Consider the following 22,500-nt stretch of genomic DNA (forward strand, 5'->3'; position numbering starts at 1 on the left):
AGAGATGAAGAAAGTCGGCAGGAGTACAAGGAGTGGCGTCGAAAAGCAAAAGAGAGGTGGCAAAGGCCAAGGAAAAGGCATACGACGAGCTGTATGAGAAGTTGGATACAAAAGAAGGGGAAAAGGATTTATACCGATTGGCAAGACAGAGGGACCGAGCTGGGAAGGATGTGCTGCAGGTTAGGGTGATAAAGGACGCAAATGGGAATGTGCTGACGAGCGAGGAGAGTGTGTTGAGAAGGTGGATGGAGTACTTTGAGGAGCTGATGAATGAAGAAAATGAGAGAGAGAGAAGGTTGGAAGAGGTGGAGATAGTGAATCTGGAAGTGGGGTGGATCAGTAAGGATGAAGTGAGGACTGCTATAAAGAAGATGAAAAGTGGAAAGGCGGTTGGCCCAGATGGTATACCAGTGGAGGCATGGAAGTGCTTAGGAGAGATGGCAGTGGGGTTGTTAACCAGATTGTTTAATAAAGTCTTGGAAAGTGAGAGGATGCCGGAGGAGTGGAGATTAAGTGTACTGATTCCGATTTTCAAGAATAAGGGTGATGTGCAGAGCTGTGGAAATTACAGAGGGATAAAGTTGTTAAGCCACACCATGAAGTTGTGGGAAAGAGTAGTGGAAGCTCGGTTGAGAGGAGAGGTGACGATCTGTGAGCAGCAATATGGGTTTATGCCAGGAAAGAGCACCACTGATGCGATGTTTGCTTTGAGAATGTTGATGGAGAAGTATAGGGAAGGCCAGAAAGAGTTACATTGTGTGTTTGTGGATTTAGAGAAAGCTTATGATAGGGTGCCAAGAGAGGAGTTGTGGCATTGTATGAGGAAGTCGGGAGTGGTGGAGAAGTATGTGAGGATCGTGCAGGATATGTATGAGGACAGTGTGACAGCGGTGAGGTGTGCGGTAGGCATGACGGACCGGTTTATGGTGAAGGTGGGATTGCATCAAGGATCGACTCTGAGTCCTTTCCTGTTTGCAATGGTGATGGACAGGTTGACGGACGAGATCAGACTGGAGTCTCCATGGACCATGATGTTCGCGGATGACATCATGATCTGTAGGGAGAGTAGAGAGCAGGCTGAATCGAGCCTTGAGAGGTGGAGGTACGCACTGGAGAGAAGGGGAATGTTAGTCAGTCGGAGTAAGACGGAGTACATGTGCGTAAATGAGAGGGAGGGTGGTGGTATGGTGCGGTTGCAAGGAGTTGAGGTGGGGAAGGTGGATTGGTTTAAATACTTGGGATCAACTGTCCAAAGTAACGGAGAGTGTGGGAGAGAAGTGAAAAAGAGAGTGCAGGCAGGATGGAGTGGGTGGAGAAGAGTTGCAGGAGTGATTTGTGACAGAAGGGTAGCTGCAAGAGTGAAGGGGAAAGTATACAAGACGGTAGTGAGACCAGCTATGTTGTATGGTTTGGAGGCGGTGGCGCTAACAAAAAGACAGGAAGCAGAGCTGGAGGTGGCAGAGTTAAAGATGCTGCGATTCTCGTTGGGAGTGACGAGGATGGATAGGATAAGAAATGAGTGTATTAGAGGGACAGCACAGGTAGGACGGTTTGGAGACAAAGTGAGAGAGGCGAGATTGAGATGGTTTGGACATGTGCACAGGAGGGAAGTGGAGTATATCGGGAGAAGGATGTTGAAGATGGAGCCGCCAGGCAGGAGGAGAAGAGGAAGGCCAAAGAAGAGGTTCATGGATGCAGTGAGGGCGGACATGAGGGTGGTTGGAGTGTCAATGGAAGATGTGGAGGATAGAGCAAAATGGAGACAGTTGGTCCGCTGTGGCGACCCCTAACGGGAGCAAGCCGAAAGATGAAGAAGAATATATATATATGTATATATATATATATATATATATATATATATATATATATATATATATATATATATATATATATATATATATATATATATATATATATATATACATATATATACACATATACAAACAAAACAATTTGCCTAATTAACCACGCAGTGTCGTCTACCGGGGAACCACGCCCTCGGTACGTCTTGCCCAAACCGTATCACTCTACCAACTACCTTTCCGGTTCGGATGCAGCCGAGCGGAACCACCAACGACGTACTGGCTAGGATAAACAGATTATAATCGGGGATAAAGACCCGGCGAAACTCAGATCCGAACCATGCTGGACCAATGAAGGAAAAGACAGAAATGAACTGGGAACATTTCTCCAATAATTTATTTACAAGCACTTACAAAGAAAGACACAGAGCAGACTTTCGCGGGAATACAACAGGCAAGATTTACAATGATCAAATAAAAACACTTATGCGGTTCTACTTAAAGATGGCGCCACACATTCAGATGAAAAGAAACCCAGATGTTTGCAAAGGACCACCGCAGCCAGAGAGGGAGGTGAGCTTGAGGGCGCAGTTCCTTCGGGTACCTGAACGTTGGAGGGAGGGGATGCTCCGTGGTGCGGCACCTGTCACTGGTCGTGCAGCTCGGGCCACAGCCGCTCACGTGGAGACCGTGTCTGTGAAAGAGCCCGGGTCAGGTAGAGCAGAGTCCGAGGCGGGGATCAGGGTTTCGGCTCACCCTCAAGACGACTCACTTTCAAGCTCACTCGCTCACCCTCTCAGCACTCTACCCTCAGCATGGTGTCGTAATTTATAGATCTCCCTCAGCGGGGAGGGGCCTTGGTGAAGCCGACGTCACTGTTCACCCTGATTGGATGGGGCCTCTCCATGAGGCCGCCCTTTCTGGGCAGGGTTTCAGCCAAACCCGGAAGCCCGTCCACTCTGCGTGTTTGGACTCGACAAAAGGAACTACTGCAGAGATTCTGCTTCGGAAAGCGAGTCGCCGGTTCGGCGAGTCGGGGAACACGCGCTTGTTCAGCCCATGCGAGAGTAGCAAGCGAGATGAAGGTGCGAGCATGCAGAGGGTACCATGGGTCATCGTGGATGGGATATAATGATTTATTTATCAAACTAAAAAACATCGCAACGCACCTATTTGATTTCCCACTAAACACAAGGAGGGTTTCGATCTACACATATACTTGATGGCAGAACTAACTTCGGGGCACCTGTATGTTTGTATGCATATGGTTCCTGGAACCGTAACACTATATATATTGTTGCGAATTCGCGCCCGCCGGCGTGCGAACGGCCACGTGACTCAAATCGCGGCACGTCGCCCACCGGACGGACGATTCTGTCGTGACCCTCTCTGACTAATGCCGGGAGCTAGTCACGGGTGGGCCTTTCGGCCTCACCACGATCGTGCCAATCGGCCACCTGCGTGGGATAGGGTTGTTCGCCAAACGCGACCTACCTAAGTACCCACGCGGAGGGTAGACCGGGCGATCGCACCTCGCCGCAGGTCAACTCCGGACACGGGCCGCTTAAGCGATCCGTTCCATACTATCGGGATAACCGAGCGGTGTTATCGTCGGCCTCGATGGTTCCGATTAATTATCAGGCGTATTAAGCCCACTACCAACCCTTTACGTGAAGCAAGCTAGAGATTCAATAAAAGAAAAGACGAAGCGAAACGGGAAAACAGTTCAACATTATGCACATTTATTCCGCGGCACACGGAGAGCACACATATACAGCCAAACAATTATGCACAAAAAGCAAATGTACCAAAAGTAACAATGACGCAGAGATACTACCGACTACGCGAGCACACGGCAACACTTAAACAGTTTTACTTCACAGACGACGCCGACACACATTTACTCAAAAGCAAAGGAAAAGAAAGCCACCCTCATAGGCAAGGGGGCAGACGGGACCTGTGGGCCAATATTTGCGTGGGACCTGAAAGAGCGGTCAGGTCTGCAAGACCGGGTGGGTCCTACCCGCGTCTTTGTGATGAGCCGCAAATGTGGCAGCACGGCGGTGCCCCGACTTCGTGCTCCTTCACGGGTTTCGTTGGCACAGCTTGGAGTGGGGGTGGGAACGGGGCCCCCTTTTCGCACTATCTCAGCGCGGGGGAAAGGTGGAATTGTTGATTCTCTGGGGATAGAGTATAGCTGGCTTGCTTGGGTCCCGTGACGAGCGATTCCACTGTGACCTCGTCACCGACCGCCGTCTTCCTTGCCTCGGACCCGAGCTACTCGGACTCTTCCCCAAATTCTCCTCAGCCGACTGCAGCAAACCACCTGGACGCCCTCGCCTCCCGACTCCACTCCGCGCTCCAACCCGACTCTGCCTCAAAACTCTCTTCGCTTTTCTGCCACTCTCCGCTCTTCCAAAACCGACTCTGCCTTTTCTGCCATGCTCCGCTCTTCCAAAACTGACTCTATCCCAAATTCGCCTTGCGCTCGGCGCTTTATAGGCCGGTAGGAGACCCATATGCAAATTTCCAGATCAGAACGAGCTCGGGGGCGGAGCCACGCTCGCCCATTGGACGGAGAAAAAGGGGCGTGAATCTCCCCTGATCCTAGAATTTGCATATCTCGATTCCACACAGACACGCCTGGAGGTGGGGCCAAACCACCCCGCACTTGCTGATTGGACGGATCAGAAGTGGGCGTGCAGCATTCCTGATCTGAATTCTCCTCGGAAAGGCCGCATTTTGCACTCGCGGCTCGGCGCGTATCTTGTACGAGCCCAGGACAGCCCGACGCTCTGTGCTCATAGGTGGTGCGGGAATGGCCGCAGAAGGAGAGAGGTGAAGGTGGTGGAGGGTTTATGGTGGTGGTTTATGGCCATGGTGCCGTTTGGAATGGCGGTGATGCGATGTTTGCAGGAGCGAGTTGTGAAGGTAAAGATCGTGGCTGTTGGCGTTGTTGTTGTGAAGCGGCGTTGTGGTTGGTGGTTGTTGTGTGATGGCGATTGAGACGTGGTTGGTTCAAAATAAAGATAGAACAGAAAAACGGCTATCTCAAAGCGTCGCAGCCCGGATGGATCACATAAATTCCCTCTATACAATGGGTTTGGGGCTAACTACACATGTACTTACAGAGATATCTCACCTACGGGACCTGAATGGTGGTTTGCGAATTTCCTCAACCGCAACAATATATATATATATATATATATATATATATATATATATATATATATATATATATATATATATATATATATATATATATATACATACATATTGTTACGGATTCGCGCCCGCCGGCGTGCTGATGGCCACGTAACTCGAATCGCGGAACGTCGCCCACCGGACGGACAATCCAGTCGTGACCCTCTCGGACTAACGCCGGGAACCAGTCACGGGTGGACCTTTCGGTCTCACCGCGATCGAGCCAATCAGCCCCCGCGTGGGATAGGGTTGCTCGCCAAATTCGACCTACCTAAGTACCCACACGGAGGGTAGACCGGGCGGTCGCACCTCGCCGCAGGTCGACTTCGGACACGGGCCACTTAAGCGACCCATTCCGTACTATCGGGATAACCGAGCGGTGTTATTCGTTGACCTCGACGGTTCGATTAATTATCGGGCGTATTCAGCCCACTACCAACCCTTTACGTGAAGCAAGATGAGGATTCAATGAAAGAAACGACGAAGCGAAGCGGGAAACAGTTCAACACAAAGCACATTTATTCGCGATGAACGGAAAGCACACATATTCAATTCCACCAAAAGCACATAGAAAAGAAAAACACAATGCAATTTACACAAAAAGCAAATGCGACAATGCAGATCTAATACTGATTACGCGAGCACACGGCAACACTTATACAATTTTACTTCACAGACGGCGCCGACAACACACATTCCCAAAAACCAAGAAAAAGAACAGAGAACCCTCAAAGATGAGGCGGGCCTGAGGCCGAGACCGGGTCGGGCCTACCCGTCTGGTGATGAGACGCGGAGCGGCAATGGTGCCTCAACTCCGCGGGCCTCGCGGGCAGTGTCTGGTAGGGGGTGGGAATGGGGCCCCCTTGGTCGCACTATCTCAGCGCGGGGGGGAAACAGGAGGGGGTTGCTGATGCTCGGGGTATAGAGGATTTCCACTCTACCTCGAGTCCCGCGACGAGCGTCTCCACCTCGGCCAGGTCGCGCCGTCGGCCTCCCTGGTGTGCAGCTCCCTGCACGACGCGAGCACGCCCTCGTCTGCCCTCGCCGCCTCTCCACAGCTCCGTCCCCTCCGTTCCGACTCCAACGCACACGACGACGACCAACTCCTTCTGGCTTCTTCTTCCCAACTCCACCGCCCGCGAAGTCTTAACTCTTATCCTTCTGACTGACGAACACGGTCGCTTATATAAGCCCCGTGGCTTCGCTCTCTCATCTTTGACCCCCTCCCTTCGACCTTTCACCTCGCTCCCCATTGGCCCGAGAAAAAGTGGGCGTGAATGCTTTTTGATCCATAAATTTGCATATATCGATCGCCCTCCAACGCCCTGGAGGCGGGGCCAAATCGCCCCTCGCTCACCGATTGGACGGCACAAAAGTGGGCGTGTGTCGTTTTTGATCCGTTTTTGAAGCAGAAAATCCGTGGTTTTGTACACGCTGTTCGGCGCGCGCCCTGCACGAGTCCAACACCGGTACCCACAAGCGGCGCAAGAACGGTGGCGATGCAATGGTTGCGAGGTGTGACGTGAAGGTCGTGGCGGTTGTGGTGAAGCGGCGTTGTGGTTGGTGGTTGATGTTGTGACTGGTGGTGGTAACAATGGCGGTTGGTCCAAAATAAAGATAGTAAAAGAAAAACGGCTATCCTGAAGAGTCGCAGCACGCATAAATGACATGTATTCCCACTAGACAACGGGTTTGGGCCTAACTACACATGTACTTACCGAGATACCTCACCTAAGGGACCTGAATGGTGGTTTGCGAATTTGGTAACCACAACAATATATATATATACATATATATATATATATATATACATATATATATATATATATATATATATATATATATATATATATATATATATATATATATTACAAGCAAATAAAATCTGTTGCTTTGTTGATGGGAAAATGATAGGGGGTCGAGAGAGAGAGAGGGGTGGGAGAGTGTGAGGAGGGGTGGGCAAAGGGAAGGCAGACATGTGGTGGAGCAATAATTATGATCCTTACTGTCTCATTGAAATGCTTCTGCAGAGAATAACAGTGAAAATGGAAACGAAATAATGTCTGAAATCCATTTTGTACGAGTCATCCGATAAATTTCACCTTCAGACAAACACCGCCCGGACGCATCCAGAGCCAAGCCGTCTGGAGACAAAGTCCCTTCTGGACATAAACACCGCCCAGACGCGTTCAGAGACGAACACCATCCGGACACGGCTGGAGGAAAACACCGCCCAGACACATCCTTGGACGAACACTGCCCGGACGCGTCCAGAAGCAAACACCATGCGGACACATCCAGAGACAAACATTGCTTGGATATAACCACTGTCCAGACACCTCTGGAGATAGACAGAGGGAGAGAGAGAGAGAAGGGGGAGGGGAGATTGAGAGAGGTGTGGGAGGAGGGTGCTGCACTGTATTGGGAGGGGGTAGAGAAGGATGAGAGAGAGAGAGAGAGAGAGAGAGAGAGAGAGAGAGAGAGAGAGAGAGAGAGAGAGAGAGAGAGAGAGAGAGAGAGAGAGAGAGAGAGAGAGAGAGAGAGAGAGAGAGAGAGAGAGAGAGAGATAGAGAGATAGAGAGATAGAGAGATAGAGATAGAGAGATAGAGAGATATAGAGATATAGAGATATAGAGATATAGAGAGATAGAGATATAGAGATATAGAGATATAGAGATATAGAGATATAGAGATATAGAGATATAGAGATATAGAGATATAGAGATATAGAGATATAGAGATATAGAGATATAGAGATATAGAGATATAGAGATATAGAGATATAGAGATATAGAGATATAGAGATATAGAGATATAGAGATATAGAGATATAGAGATATAGAGATATAGAGATATAGAGATATAGAGATATAGAGATATAGAGATATAGAGATATAGAGATATAGAGATATAGAGATATAGAGATATAGAGATATAGAGATATAGAGATATAGAGATATAGAGATATAGATAGAGATATAGAGATATAGAGATATAGAGATATAGAGATATAGATAGAGATAGAGATAGAGATAGAGATAGAGATAGAGATAGAGATAGAGATAGAGATAGAGATAGAGATAGAGATAGAGATAGAGATAGAGATAGAGATAGAGATAGAGATAGATATAGAGATAGAGATAGAGATAGAGATAGAGATAGAGATAGAGATAGAGATAGAGATAGAGATAGAGATAGAGATAGAGATAGAGATAGAGATAGAGATAGAGATAGAGATAGAGATAGAGATAGAGATAGAGATAGAGATAGATATAGAGATAGAGATAGAGATAGAGATAGAGATAGAGATAGAGATAGAGATAGAGATAGAGATAGAGATAGAGATAGAGATAGAGATAGAGATAGAGATAGAGATAGAGATATAGAGATAGATATAGAGATAGATATAGAGATAGAGATAGAGATAGAGATAGAGATAGAGATAGAGATAGAGATAGAGATAGAGATAGAGATAGAGATAGAGATAGAGATAGAGATAGAGATAGAGATAGAGATAGAGATAGAGATAGAGATAGAGATAGAGATAGAGATAGAGATAGATATAGAGATAGAGATAGAGATAGAGATAGAGATAGAGATAGAGATAGAGATAGAGATAGAGATAGAGATAGAGATAGAGATAGAGATAGAGATAGAGATAGAGATAGAGATAGATATAGAGATAGATATAGAGATATATATGTGGGTTGTGGAGTGAGCAGATTGAATATGTCTTGCTTTATGAACACACACACACACACACACACACACACACACACACACACACACACACACACACACACACACTGTGTTTGTGCTTATCCGATATCGTCAATTTTTCACGAATCGGCAGGGTGGAGTCAGTGTGATTACCGACTACAGTAGACACTGCTGTTCGTACCGACTGCAGTACTAACCCTAACTGCGTACAACTGAAAAACCTTCAGTGGCTTTCACCGAAAAACGTTACATTTATAGCGACGTTTCAGTTGGATGTTCACAAACATTAATCTTTATAAATAGCCGCGTGTGACCGGTGGAAAAAAATTTGGCTCGGTAATTTAGAAAACACATTAATACAGCAAACGACTCAAAAATCGGGTGTTTCAAATATATTTTGCTTTGTAACTCAAAGAGAAATCATTTGACCTTTATCATTCAAACCTGATAACCAAATGATTTCGAAACAGTTGTGAGGACAAAGGAAAACCTGATAAAATCTCCATAAGATACTGGATGAAACTTTGCCATCACGCACCTGTAACAGGCATGGAGAGTCCCTACATGTCCACACACCTGTGGAGAGTCCCTACAGATCCAAATCTACCCATATGTACCACATCTGTGTGCGATGTACACATACCTCTACCTTGCAGTAATTGTTGACTCTACATCCCAATCAGGACACGAACTGTACCACTATCAACTGTGGGGCGCTCGGTAAGTGGCTTAAGCACTCAAGCAAGTACTGCAACGGAACGCTTGGCTTGGCAAGCAATTACCAATTGTCATTGATAATATAAAACTATGCACCTGGAGATGCCCAATGCATGTCCGAATTGGCCAAATGAACACTCTTTCTTTAGCGTTGAACTGCTGCTGAGTTCAATTCTGGAGCTTAAATTTTGTAATCCTGTTTAGTTTAAGAGATTCTCGAGGTTATGACGTGGGTGGAAATGAAATAAAGCCACAAATGCTGGCGTCTCCAGGCATTTATAACCATTGCAATGTACCCAGCGATTTGTAGCAATGATGAACAGGTATTCGATAATATGAGTGAGCAAAATGAAAAAAAATAACAAATAACTTTATCGTTAAGAAATCATTGCGGCCTGTTCCAAGTAAAGGCATGGTTGAGCAGGCCAAAAATCATGGTAGCTTCAGACCCCAGTGAAGTGACCCAGGAAATGCCTTCAGACCCCATATTGAGCGAGGTGGTCGAGGATCGCCTTATAATGAATATAATTAAATAAGACCGTTAATTATCTTCAAAAGGGGTGTTTTAATTAACCCAAACACAATTTTCAGTCATGCACTTCCTTGGAGTGCCCTTAGTATGCATGCAAAGTTTCAGGCTGCAAGGTTTCATAGCTTTGGAGTAATGGACGAGACACATGCACACACACTGACATACACATACACTGACATTTATTAGTCTATCGACCTTTGTTCTTTTTGTAATGGTTTTGGAAATCTTACCCCAAGGGGAGAGCATACATGGACACATAGGTGACCCGAGGATAAGTTATTTCATTCGTTTTTGTATCGATAGTCCTTGGTCCTTTGTCAGAGGGTGGTTTTGGGAGGGGCTCATGCTTTGGCTGGGCTGTATTTTTCCCAGTGTAATGTCTCCCCCCTCCCCCTCTGTTTCTTTCAATCTTTCTTCCTTCACACCATCGTTCTGTTCAATTGCCCTGTTACTTTCAATCTTTCTTCTTCACACCATTGTTCTGTTCAATCCCTCTGTTACTTTCAATCATTCCTCCTTCATGCCATTGGTCCATTCCCCCCCTTCTGCCTTTCTCAATCTACCAATGATGCCTTTCACCAAACATCATTTCAATCTCCCCTCCTTTATCCCATCAGCCCGTTCCAATGGTCCACCAATAATCCCCTTCACCAAACATCATTTTGACAATCCCTCCTTCACCCCATAGGTTTTACCTTCGGCGCCAGGGCCGTTCGGTAATGCCTCAGTCTGGCGGAATCCCTCTCCGTTTACCCTCCATTCGTGCATTGCTTAATTGGGCACGTTCAATCTGTCTGTGATCGTTAATCCATTGGGCCGATCTGATTACCTTCACCATCATTCTGTTCTGACATGCATGTTCATGACGCTTGGTGTTCGTGGCCTGTGGGACGGCACTTCTTGCAGACATGGCACAGTGCAGAACTGTATGAGTGGATGTTTTGTGCATGTAGGGAGGGCTTAGGGCTCTCGTTGCGGCCTTGGGTGCGTGAAGGGAGAGGCAGGAACTGCTTTGAAAGTTCCCTCATAATGACGTGGTATTTTCCACTAGCGACGTCATGGACCCGTCACTATCAGCTGCAGACCAATGTGAGAGAAATATATAATATCTAAGACTATTGGGAAGGAGAGGAGAGTGATGTGAAGAAGAGGATAAGGCAGAAGTGGACAAGGAAAGCTCGCACGAGCTGGGTCGAAAAGATCTCATGAGCAGAAGGCTCAGAGACACAGATAGTCCAGTCAAATTAGGAAATAACCCGTCACAAATTGCAATAGTAATGATTCCCACACTATTCAACTCAGAAATATGTCTGAAATATCATATCAAAAATGTAATTGAATCAACAGATGGGAACAGTGTCTAATTTGCATAAATTCAAAATGGTCACCAGAAACCGGTTTAATCGAAGTTACAACCATTATTTAAGCTATTATCGTGGTGATAACTAACTATTGTTGTTGGTGGTATCACAAATAGAAGGCCAGTGTATAGCTGGGGCACTGTATACATGGAATTTTGGAAATCTGCAAAAAAAATTTAATTTTATCAATAAAAATGGCTAAATTGTAAGTGAAAAATTGTAAAATAGAGTATGATCGATGAATAATGAAACATTCATTTTTCATTAAATTACACTGGTCATAACATGATGATGCATCTCCCTACACAGGATATCTGTTACTCTATTCAGATAAATACATCATACAAAATCATAAATATAGGTAAATCACTTTTAAGCATGATGTTGTTAATGGTGGACGTATAAAAATGGATATTGGGTTATGACGGATATGAAACTTTTATGCGACAATCCTATGCATGTGGCCCCGCATGTCAGTTGCTCCAGCAATGTTAACAGGGCTAACATGGCTCATGGATTGATATATGTATGTGATCCATCAGTGCTATATACTAGATAAGGCACGTATTCATTGTATTATTGTGAACCCTCTCTATTTCCAGGGTGAGTCATGATGTATGAAGAGCTGAGTTGTGTTGTATGCCAGAAATCCATATCGTCAGACAAACCAAGCTCCCAACTCACTGTAAAGGGTTGTAATGGCATCAATAGAGCAATTACAGCCAGACACAGTAACATTAATGATCTACCTGGACAACATGTCCACCAGAACTGTCGCCAAGTTTATACAAACCTTCATTACATAGAACAATCCAACCGTAAGAGACTTGGTGATCTTCCTTCATCCAATGACAAACCATCTTTGCGATCATCGGTGGGTTTATTTGATTATGCCAGTCACTGCCTCTTTTGTGGCCAGGGTGATCCCCGAGAAGGCAGGAATCCCGATTTGAAACTCATACCCATCAGAACATTAGATTTCCAGGAGAGTGTTCTACAAGTATGTGACAAAAGAAATGATGAATGTGCGAAAACAGTCCAGGGGAGAATCAAAGCTGTCCATGTTATACATGCTGCGGATGCCGTATATCACAAGACGTGCAGCAATAATTTCAGAACCAACAAAGATATTCCTTTAAAATTTCAACAACATGATGATAATACATCTGTGAAACGTATGAAACGGGGAACACCTCATCATGTCATGCAAGCTGAAGCATTTAAAGATGTAATGCATAACTTTGAACACAATGACGATGAACAAACCACCATAAAAGATCTTATCGACAATATGGCAGAGTTCCTTTCAGACTCCAACGTTCCACCATATGGTCACACTTACATGAAAGACCAAATACAGAAGAAGTTCGGAGATAAAGTCATCATCACAGAGAAGTGCTGCCACCAATATCAGCTGCTGCGGCATACCATAGTCAACGTATGTACCTTCAAGTTCAGGAGTGGATGTGTAAAGCAGCTGATATGTCACCACAAGATTGGGGCTGGTACAAACAAGGTGATAAATTGTTGCCCATCCTGACCGACAAAGAACCAGCTCCAACATCATTGCTTTAGGTGGTGAGATGTAACTGTAAATCTGGTTGCAGTACCAGACAGTGCACACGTCTCAAAAATGGACTGGAATGCTCCACGGGTTGTGGACACTGCCGAAGCGTGTGTACAAATATGTCACAGATCGAAGATGACGATGTTGATGAATGAATGAGCAACATATAAGACTATTGATTTGAGTAGAACCATGTCTTTGCTGTATTATTTCAGTGTTATATCATACAAGTTATATGTGACAATAAGTCATATGCTTACATTTACATCTCGCCGCACGTTTCATTTTAATGATTGATCCACTTTCTATTCATGAAGTGTTAATTTGTATATCTAACTTCTATAAACATGTATGCCACATAACGAAGTATATGTGATATAAATTCTCATTTTTACAATTATGTATTTGAACATGAGCTTCCTTATTCATATCTTAGGTCAGATGTGTGGATGAATCATTTAAATATATTCTATATGTGATACAGGTATATTCCAAATTCAATTTTTGGCAATAATCCATTGTGAACCAAACAAATTATTAAATATGTCAAAGGTCAGTTATAATTTCAATATAAGGCGATAATGATTGAAATTGGTAGCTTATTCAAACTTTCAAGTTAATTCTGTACCGGATGATTGAACTTACCTTGCTTGACATGCACATGCAAAATAATGTTTCTACATTAGACTTTATAATAAGATGTCTTATTCGTCTTTCTCATTCTCTCATAAAACTTCCATACACTCTCAACCTCAATCCATATGTAATGTCATCTCCAATTGGACATCATGACCTATTGTCCCCATTATGACAAGTAATCTTTCCTAACAATAGCAATACTGGATTTTATTAATGACTATTGAGTTGATTCTAAACGTTTCCTTGATTGTAAAACAAAATGTGACACCAAAATGAAGCTTCTACAACATTTGGTTGTTGATAAATGTATAGATATTTATATGTAGTTTCTCACTATTACTCATTGCAGCATCTACCCATGTCGCACGTTTTTGTGTTTCTGAATGGCCGTAAATCCCCCACAATATTCGATTTAACATAACATTACTGGTAAAAATAATCAGAGATATGGACTGGGGTGTTTTACCTTGTGAATGACTCCATAGAAATGTCCAGGACAAATGTCATATTTACATCAAAATAACTACAAAAAGCCCTTTTAATGGCGGCCATCTTGGATTTGTTTCATAGTTACAAATAAAAATATTTCAATTTGGATTCATATACAATACAAATGAATATTAAGTTACCTCATATAACAGTCTTGTCATTATTGCAACACATACAGACTGATGAGGAAACAATTGTTTGAAGTTCGATGGCTTCAAGATTTTGTGGTGGCCATCTTGGATTTATGCAAATTTGACAGTTTTCCCATACTTTGATTCACCTAAACTTTTGATATGTTATTCAAGTCACTTTTCTGTGTCAAATAATATAGGACTCGTTACTATTGCAATTTGTGGTGGGTTAACGCCTTATTTGGCCTAATTTGACTTGACCAAGAAGGCTCAAGGGAGAAAAGAAAAGAGCTCATGAGAGGAAGGAAAAAAAAAGCTCATGAAAGGAAGGGAATGAGAGACGCAGAAGACGGGGAGGGCTCGTGAGGGGAGGAAAAAAGCCTGTGAGGGTGAAGAAAGGAAAGATCCATGAGCAGTTGGTGTGAAGCTTGTGCCGAAATAGGTCAACATAGACCAAAAGGTCAACAGAGGCCAAAGGTCAACAACTTAGGTGGGATTTCTAAAATCCTCAATTTTCATCTGATTGACTTGAAATTTGAAGAGGATTTATAGGTCAGGGCACTGAATTCAACCACCAATTAATTTTGAGGTCCACATCGGCCAAAAGGTCAACATAGGTCGAATTTCTAAAATTGTAAATTTGCATCCAATTGACAAATTTGAAGAGGATTTAAATTTCAGGTCACTGAATTCAACCACCAATTAATTTTGAGGTCTACATAGACCAAAAGGGCAACAACTAAGGTGGTATTTCTAAAATCCTCCATTTTCATCTCATTGACTTGAAATTTGAAGAGGATTTGCATATCAGTTCACTGAATTCAACCAGCAATTATTTTCGAGATTAACATCGGCCAAATTTCTAAGATTGTCAATTTTCATGTGATTGACTTGTAATTTGAAGAGGATATATATTTCAGGTCAATGAATTCAACTTGCCAATTATTTTAGAGGTTCACTTCAGTCAAAAGGTCAACATAGGCCGGATTTCTAAAATTAACAATGTTAATCTGATTCACTTGAAATTTGAAGAGGAGTTGCATATTTGGTCATTGAATTCAACCACCAATTATTTTTGATGTCAAATTTGTTTTATGGATTTTGCAACTGTCGTGCTCTGCACGACATCTTCTTCTTGTTTGTTTGTGTTTGTCTGTTTGTCTGTTTGTCTGTTTGTCTGTTTGTGTACAGGATATCTCAAAAAGTTGTGGACGGATCCAGATAAAATTTTGTCGACAGGTTCAGTGTGTCACCAGGATGAAGTGATTCGATTTTGGTGAAGATCCGGATCGGGATCTGACTACTAGAATTTTAAAAGTGATTTTCACCATTGAGAGATTGGTACAAAAAAGATATACAGTGCTCCCTCACTTATCGCGGTTAATGCGTTCCAGACCCACCCGCGATAGGTGAAAATCCACGAAGTAGAAACCACATATTAATTTAATTATTTAAATATACTTAAACACATTTTAAACATATTTTAAACCATTATACAGCATCCACACACTCTTATTAACATTCCCCACACATATTTAATCAGTTATTTAAAAAAAAAAAAATTAAAAAATTTTCATCGGAAATGCGACTTCATGGGGCTGCAAAGCCTAAGACCAAAAATAATTTTTAAAATACTATATTGTACTATGAAATATAAAAAAACGTATTATGGGTACTGACCTATGAAGATATGACGATGATGATGATAGCTGTGCAGTACTGATGACGATGAAGATGGCGATGATGAGATGAATGTTGTACTGCACAGCCAAGAAGAGCATTAAATCTCTTCTACTGGAGGCACCTCTTAATCAGGCGCCTCTTCATTGAAAACCCGCGATGTAGTGAAGCCGCGAAAAGTGAACCGCGATATAGCGAGGGAGCACTGTATAGCATGATATCTCAAAAATATATTGGGTCCGATATGTTGTTGTCGATCAGGCATTACGTGGCGAAGGTTTGCGCTCGACCGAGTTCCCTCTAGTTTTATAATATAAAACTTCTGTTCGTGCTTTTAGCCAAACTTGTAACTCCTGCAATCCCATGATGTTAGTTTTGGTTGATGCTTATCCATGGTTCTTATTTCCTCCACCACTGAAGGTGAAGGAGGTTATGTTTTCACCATGTCCGTCTGTCTGTTTGTTTGTTACTTACGAAATCTAAAGATTTCTAAAGAAATTCTAAAGAAATCTAAAGATTTCGTAAGTATATTGATGACTTCCGTCCTCTGTTTGTGTGTTTGTTTGTTTGTTTGTGTTCGTTTGTGTGTTTGTGTGTTTGTTTGCAGGCACGATAACTCGAACGGAAGAAGATACCAAAGTCAAATAACACCACGTGATTAAGGAGGGTGGTGGCTTGCGCTGATTAGATTTTGGTCAAAATCGGTCAAAGGTCAAGGTCACAGTGAGGTCAAACATAATTCCGTAAATTCACGTGGCGAAATGGAGATGCTTGCTTCGGTCGACGATACGAGTTCGTTTTAACTTCGATTTTAATTTTGTCTTCGGTTTTTGCGATCGCCCAGGACGCTTAAAACTCGGTTGTCGAAATTCTGGTAAAATCGGATGTTTTGGAGACGTTTTAAGATTGTATAAAAAATATTTCACTCGCGCGTCACGGGTCGTCACGTGATGCAGTGCGCTCAATCAGACGCGTCGTTGAGTCGCGTAAATGTTTTCCGTGTGCGGACTGACGGTGTTTTCGATAAAGATGGTGTTTAAAAGTCATTTTTTTATCCCAATAAAGGTTATCGTCGCATGCCTGACTCGCTGAGCCGTCGGATTATGTAAAGATTGTTGGTGGATGGCCGAATATTACGGTTTTGTGACTGATAAAATAATATAATATAATTGCGTGGAGAAATGGAGATTTTTGCTTCGGTCGACGTTATATTACGATTTTTGATGGTTTGGTACAGATTCATCGTATAAACTTCTGGTTTGCGTCGCTACCTTCTCTAGAGACAGCTTTTATTAGACAAGGTCAGAGGTCAAGTTGACGATTTCGTAAGTACCAGTCTATGACTGATTGTTTATTTGTCTGTCTGCCTGTGTGCAGGATATCTCAAAAATTTGTGGACAGATTTGGATGAAACTTGGTGGACATATTGGGTGTGTGACCACGACGAATTGATTCGATTTTGGTGAAGATTTGAATCCGGATCCGCCGACTAGAATTTTTAAAGTGATTCTTCACCATTGAGAGATAGGGCCAAAAACTATATATTGCATGAAATCTCAAAATTGTATTGGGTCCGATATGTTCTAGTGGATCAGGCATTACGGGGCAGAGGTTTGCGCTTTACCAAGTGTCCTTCGAGTTTAAATATTCATTTGTGGATGCTTTCTGACGGTTCTGTGATTTTTTTTCTGGTGCATTGGCTTCGATGTCCGTCGGCACAGAAAATTACTATGCTCACCCATTGTCTTGGGTTGCTCACCTGCATTTTTTTCATTTATTTATTTATATTTTCATTTATGTATGTTGTGCGACAATTCTGTGATTTTTTCCCCCCGGTGAAGCGGCTTCGATGTCCATCGGTTGGCACACAATATTTCACCTTTCTACATCACCCGGAAGGTACCGATCTTGACTATCAGTCAGTGAGTCAGTGTTAAAAAAAAAAACAGAGCTTTATATTAGAGCAGTTGAAAAATATGGTTTAACACCTCCTGGTACGCAAAATATTTTTCAACGGTGCCCTCAGGCTTATTGAGGAGCTTTTACGTCGGTCACAAGCAGGATTAAGGCATCACTGAACCTTTTAATGAATTACAAAAGTCTTGATGGACAATGCATGCCAAATCAACAGCATATTTATGGTATTTGAACCTTAGTGCTCAGATGGGAATAACAGACAACCCTAACTTTTGACACAGTTGAAAGCCTACCTTCAAGATGAAAATGTGATTTTTCTGGTGGTGTTATTAAATAAATAGTTTAAAATGGATTTTTGCTTTCTTCCTTGATTTATATCCATTGCCGACAGCAAAATGCAAGAGCGTTGCTGCATGGAGCAGATAAGTGAGGCACTTTGCCAGGCTGGGAAGGTTGCTGCCAACAACTCCACATCTTGTGTGTCCATCTCACATCCTGGCTGCCCCAAAGGCCCATTTGAGGTGTGTCTGGCAAAGAATACATTGGCATAGGAAAAACACCCTCACTATTGTATTGTTTGTCACATATTTTGTTCCTTCATTTCCTCGAGGCTTTTAGAATTACTACAATTTTTTTAACATAAGTAGAATACCTAAATTATCTGACAACACTGCATGCATGACCTTTATGTACATATATATATATATATATATATATATATATATATATATATATATATATATATATATATATATATATATATATATGTATGTACACGCACACACACTGTCAAGGCTCGTGCAATAGCTAGGACACAACAGATCATGACACAATGTAACAAAGAGGAAACACCAACAGCAGGGTGGAGGGAGAAAGTCGATGGAGACGGACAAGCAAGGGATGCAGGTAACAATTAGGGGTAGCGGAGAATGAAAGAGATGGACAAGATGTATTTGACCATAAGCAAAATTTTGGACCATAAGCAAAATTTTGGAAGGGTTGGGGGTGGTTTAACAGGTGTAGAAAAGATTTTGGATCGGGGATGACTTGAGTTGGTGGTTAACAGCTGTCTTGAAGACCTGGGGGGAAGAATGAAATTGAAGAGATTATGGAAGGTGATTTCACAGGTGAGGAAAATGGGAATACAGGAGTGGAAGTGGGCAGTGGTTCTGAATTTAGGCAGCTTCACTGGGACGTGGTGGCTGGTGGACCACATATGTCCTGCAGATACCGAGGGTGGGGGCGGGGTGGAGGGTGGACAAAGCACAATGAGGACAGAGGGAGCAAGACCAGAAATGAGGTAAAAGAAGACAGAGAGACCACCGATCTGTCGGAGATGGTGAAGTGATAGGCCTGTAGACACTGCTTCATCGCGAGAGATTCCAATGATTGTGAAAGCCTTTGTTTCTACGGCGACAAGCTGAGCAAGATGTGAGGCAGGGGAGTCAGCCCAGAGAGGAGAGCAATACTCCATTAAGCTGCAGATGACAGCATTGTAGATGTATAGGACTTTGCACGATGGAGGATGCCTCGTCGGTGTCTGGCTTTTGGAGTCCAACTGAGAGAGAGAGACACAGAGATAGAGACAGGCATCTCTTTGGACTGAAAGACATGTTCCCAGTGTTTTACCAGTTGGTGATTTTGTCAACATCTGAAGAGAGGGAAGGGGCTGCTGCCTGTCTGTCAGAAGGATGAGAGATGTCATGGCAGACAGTGTAGTCATCGGCAAAGAGATGAGGATTTTCCAGAGTCAGTGAGATCATTGATGAAGATGACGAATAATATGGGGTCAAGAACACTGCCTTGGGAGTACTCCAGCCTTTACAGGGCGAGGAGAAGAAAGGGTTCCATTGAGCACCACACGTTGGCTACAGGAGTGGAGGAAGTCAGTAATCCAAGAGTGGAGTAGGCCTTGGATTCCATAGGCAGACAGTTTGGAGAGCAAGGTGGGATGCCAGAATGTGGGATGCTGGGATGCCATGGCCCTGATCTCATTTCTGATATTGAGGGCCTTCATCCATTGTTGGGAGAGTAGAAGCAGCATGTCCAAGGTAGAGTTACCAGGAATGAATCTAAATTGATCATTTGAGATGAGGCTGTTGGAGAAAAGGAATGATTTTCTGTCAATCGTGATGATGGATTCCATGACATTGCTGATGATTGGAAGTAAGCTAACTGGTGTGTAGTTAAGGGGATCTTTTTTTTTTGCACCGTTTATGTAATTCTGTGATGTTGGCTGATTTCCAAGCAGATGGAAGATGACCTCGGGAAAATGACAGGATGAAAAGGGCACAGAGAGGACATGCAAGAGAAGCAGAGCAGGTTTTTAAGACACGTGAGCTGGTGCCATCCAATCCAGTAGCAGAATTAGTCGAGGGTTTTGCCAAAAACTTTTTCATTTTCTCAGGTGTAAAATACGCAGAATTTGGGAGCAACTCAGTACAACTCGGAAGGGTGGGTAGAGAGAGAGAGAGAGAGAGAGAGAGAGAGAGAGAGAGAGAGAGAGAGAGAGAGACAGACAGACAGACAGACAGACAGACAGACAGACAGACAGACAGACAGACAGACAGACAGACAGACAGACAGACAGACAATATTTTAAAACAAACAGAATTGAGGCATTCAGCCTTCTCACGAGTGGAGTCGGCTGTGGTGCCATTTGAAGTGAAGGAAGGGATGGAAGGTGAGCATACACCATAGGTAGACTTGACAAGGCACCACCATGTTTTAGAGGAGGGAGACAAGTTTGAAAGCTCATTCTTGAGATTGGACAAATGTTGTTTTCTGTCTCTCAGTGAGAGTTGACACACACTTGTTGCAGGATTTGTGGAATGATCTGAGGTTGCCGTCATTTGGATTTGCATTCCAGGAGGAAAATGCAAGTTGTTTTAAAACAACAACCTCACCACAGGATTGAGAGTACCGAGAGCAGGAGGATGGGTAAGATAACTGAAGATGAGATGGGATGAATCTGTGTAGAAGAGCGAGCAGGTTTCTCTGGAAAAATTCCCAGGCTGAATTGATATCTGCGGCAGTAGATATAGGAGACCAGTCCTGAAGTGTGATGGCTGCTTACAGTCACTGCCATTTTGCCCGAGTGAACTGCCAGACTTGGCAGCGCTGAGGCTGTTCTCTGAGAATGGCCAGAGAGATGTTGACCTTCACAAGCACATGATCAGATGAGCCAATTGAGGCAGAGGACGAGCAAGATACTTTGGCAGGGAAGTTTGTCATCACCAAATCCAGAGAAGGGAATATTTGCTGTTGGAAGAAATCTTGGTGGGAAAGTTCACCGATTGAGTCAGTCCCATGGAGTCACAGTCGTACTTTGCAGAAGTGCCATGGCTGGTGAGAGAGGTCCCCAATGCCAAGCCAATTAGCTTGGTGACAACTGAAGTCACCACATATGAGGAAGAGTTGGGATGAGTGATTAAAAGTTGGTCCAGGTCGAATGAGAGAGAGATGTATGTAAATGGAGTCATCACTGTTGAGAGGATGTTACAACGCAAAGACAAACATGAGGTGGGAGCGGAGAGGACGTCACAGCCAGAGGTACTCCTGGGGTTTGGGAGGTGTAAGAGCAGTACATGGAGAGTGAGGAATGGAGTTTTGATATGCAACACAACTTCGCTGCCAGGACGGTGTTCAGATCGATCAAACTTGAGGAGCAATAGCCAAGGAGAGATGCAAAAGATTCACGGATGTCCTATGGGAGGAAGGATTCTGTTAAACAGATGATGTCCGGTTTATCGTTTGCCGCCTGGGTTGAGAGATGTCAGCTTGGAACGAAGGTCCACACATTTGGGGACAGGCGGCGATGAGCTGCTGATTGGATGTGGGGATGTGGAAAGAAGCAAGGAGAGGATACGGACGGGATGAAGGGAAGCCGGGGGTGTGTGGGGAGAAGGCAAAGGCAGGAGGCGCAGGGGCGAAGTGGGGGGGGGGGGTGGGGGGGTTCGGAGTGAGTGGGAAGCTGAGAAGGGGCAGGATGAGGGGGGAGCAAATGTGAGGGGGGGGATGAGGAGAGGGTGCTGACATGGAGGAGTTTGACACCATGAATGGACGTGAACGGCAAATTTTTGTCCTGTGCACACAGCCTTTGCATAATTGATGCCACTGGATTCCCAGAATGGACAGCCTGTAACAGACTTCCTGGGTGTGGTGGTGGTGAGAATGTTTTTGGTCAAAGACCTTTGTTTGCCCTTTGTGTGCCTTTTTCACAACACAATTGTGAACCACAGCTGAATCCAGCTTTGGAGATAATAAATGCTAACCTTGAAGATGAGGAAGTTATGGTATTTGGGATGGGTTGGGGGTGAAGGAAGGGAAATGGCAGAACGAGTTTCCTGCACAGCATGATTCAGAGTGTGGGTATGCAGGATTCGGCACGTACCGTTTCACGATGTAGTGCTCGAGGAACAAAGCTTTGGAGGGAAGGGTAATATGAGCAACATTGAGGGAAGTTATTGGTTGCAAAGGACTTTTAGAAAATATAAACTCCTTCACTTGATGTACGACTCAGACCCATAAGCCACACGGAGTGTTGCCATTCGTATCCTGACCAACAGGATCCACCTACTAATCTCCCACACACGATCCCATCTATATTCCACAAAAGCAGATCTGCATAGGCAGTTGGGGGGGAAAAAAAGGCATTAGCTCTTTCAACTTTGAGCAGACTGACAAAGCAGATGTAGTTTTGGATTCGTGCACACAAACAACAATAACATCAAAAAATTGG

The 22,500-nt window shown here is 43.8% G+C and overlaps 1 protein-coding gene across 2 annotated transcripts in view; it reads left to right on the forward strand.

Annotated features, from left to right (window-relative positions):
* LOC147018071 (fibulin-1-like) overlaps positions 1-22,500 on the forward strand; it is a 105,446-nt gene that overhangs the window by 9,622 nt on the left and 73,324 nt on the right. For both annotated transcript variants that reach the window (XM_085897386.1, XM_085897387.1), the window contains exon 3: positions 18,151-18,280. In XM_085897386.1, the coding sequence (XP_085753512.1) occupies positions 18,151-18,280 (130 nt within the window). The remainder of the gene's footprint in view (positions 1-18,150; positions 18,281-22,500) is intronic.

Source organism: Eptatretus burgeri, chromosome 10 (assembly GCF_056783735.1).
Source record: "Eptatretus burgeri isolate ZD-2024b chromosome 10, Ebu_testis_v1, whole genome shotgun sequence".
Classification (NCBI taxonomy): Eukaryota; Metazoa; Chordata; class Myxini; order Myxiniformes; family Myxinidae; genus Eptatretus; species Eptatretus burgeri.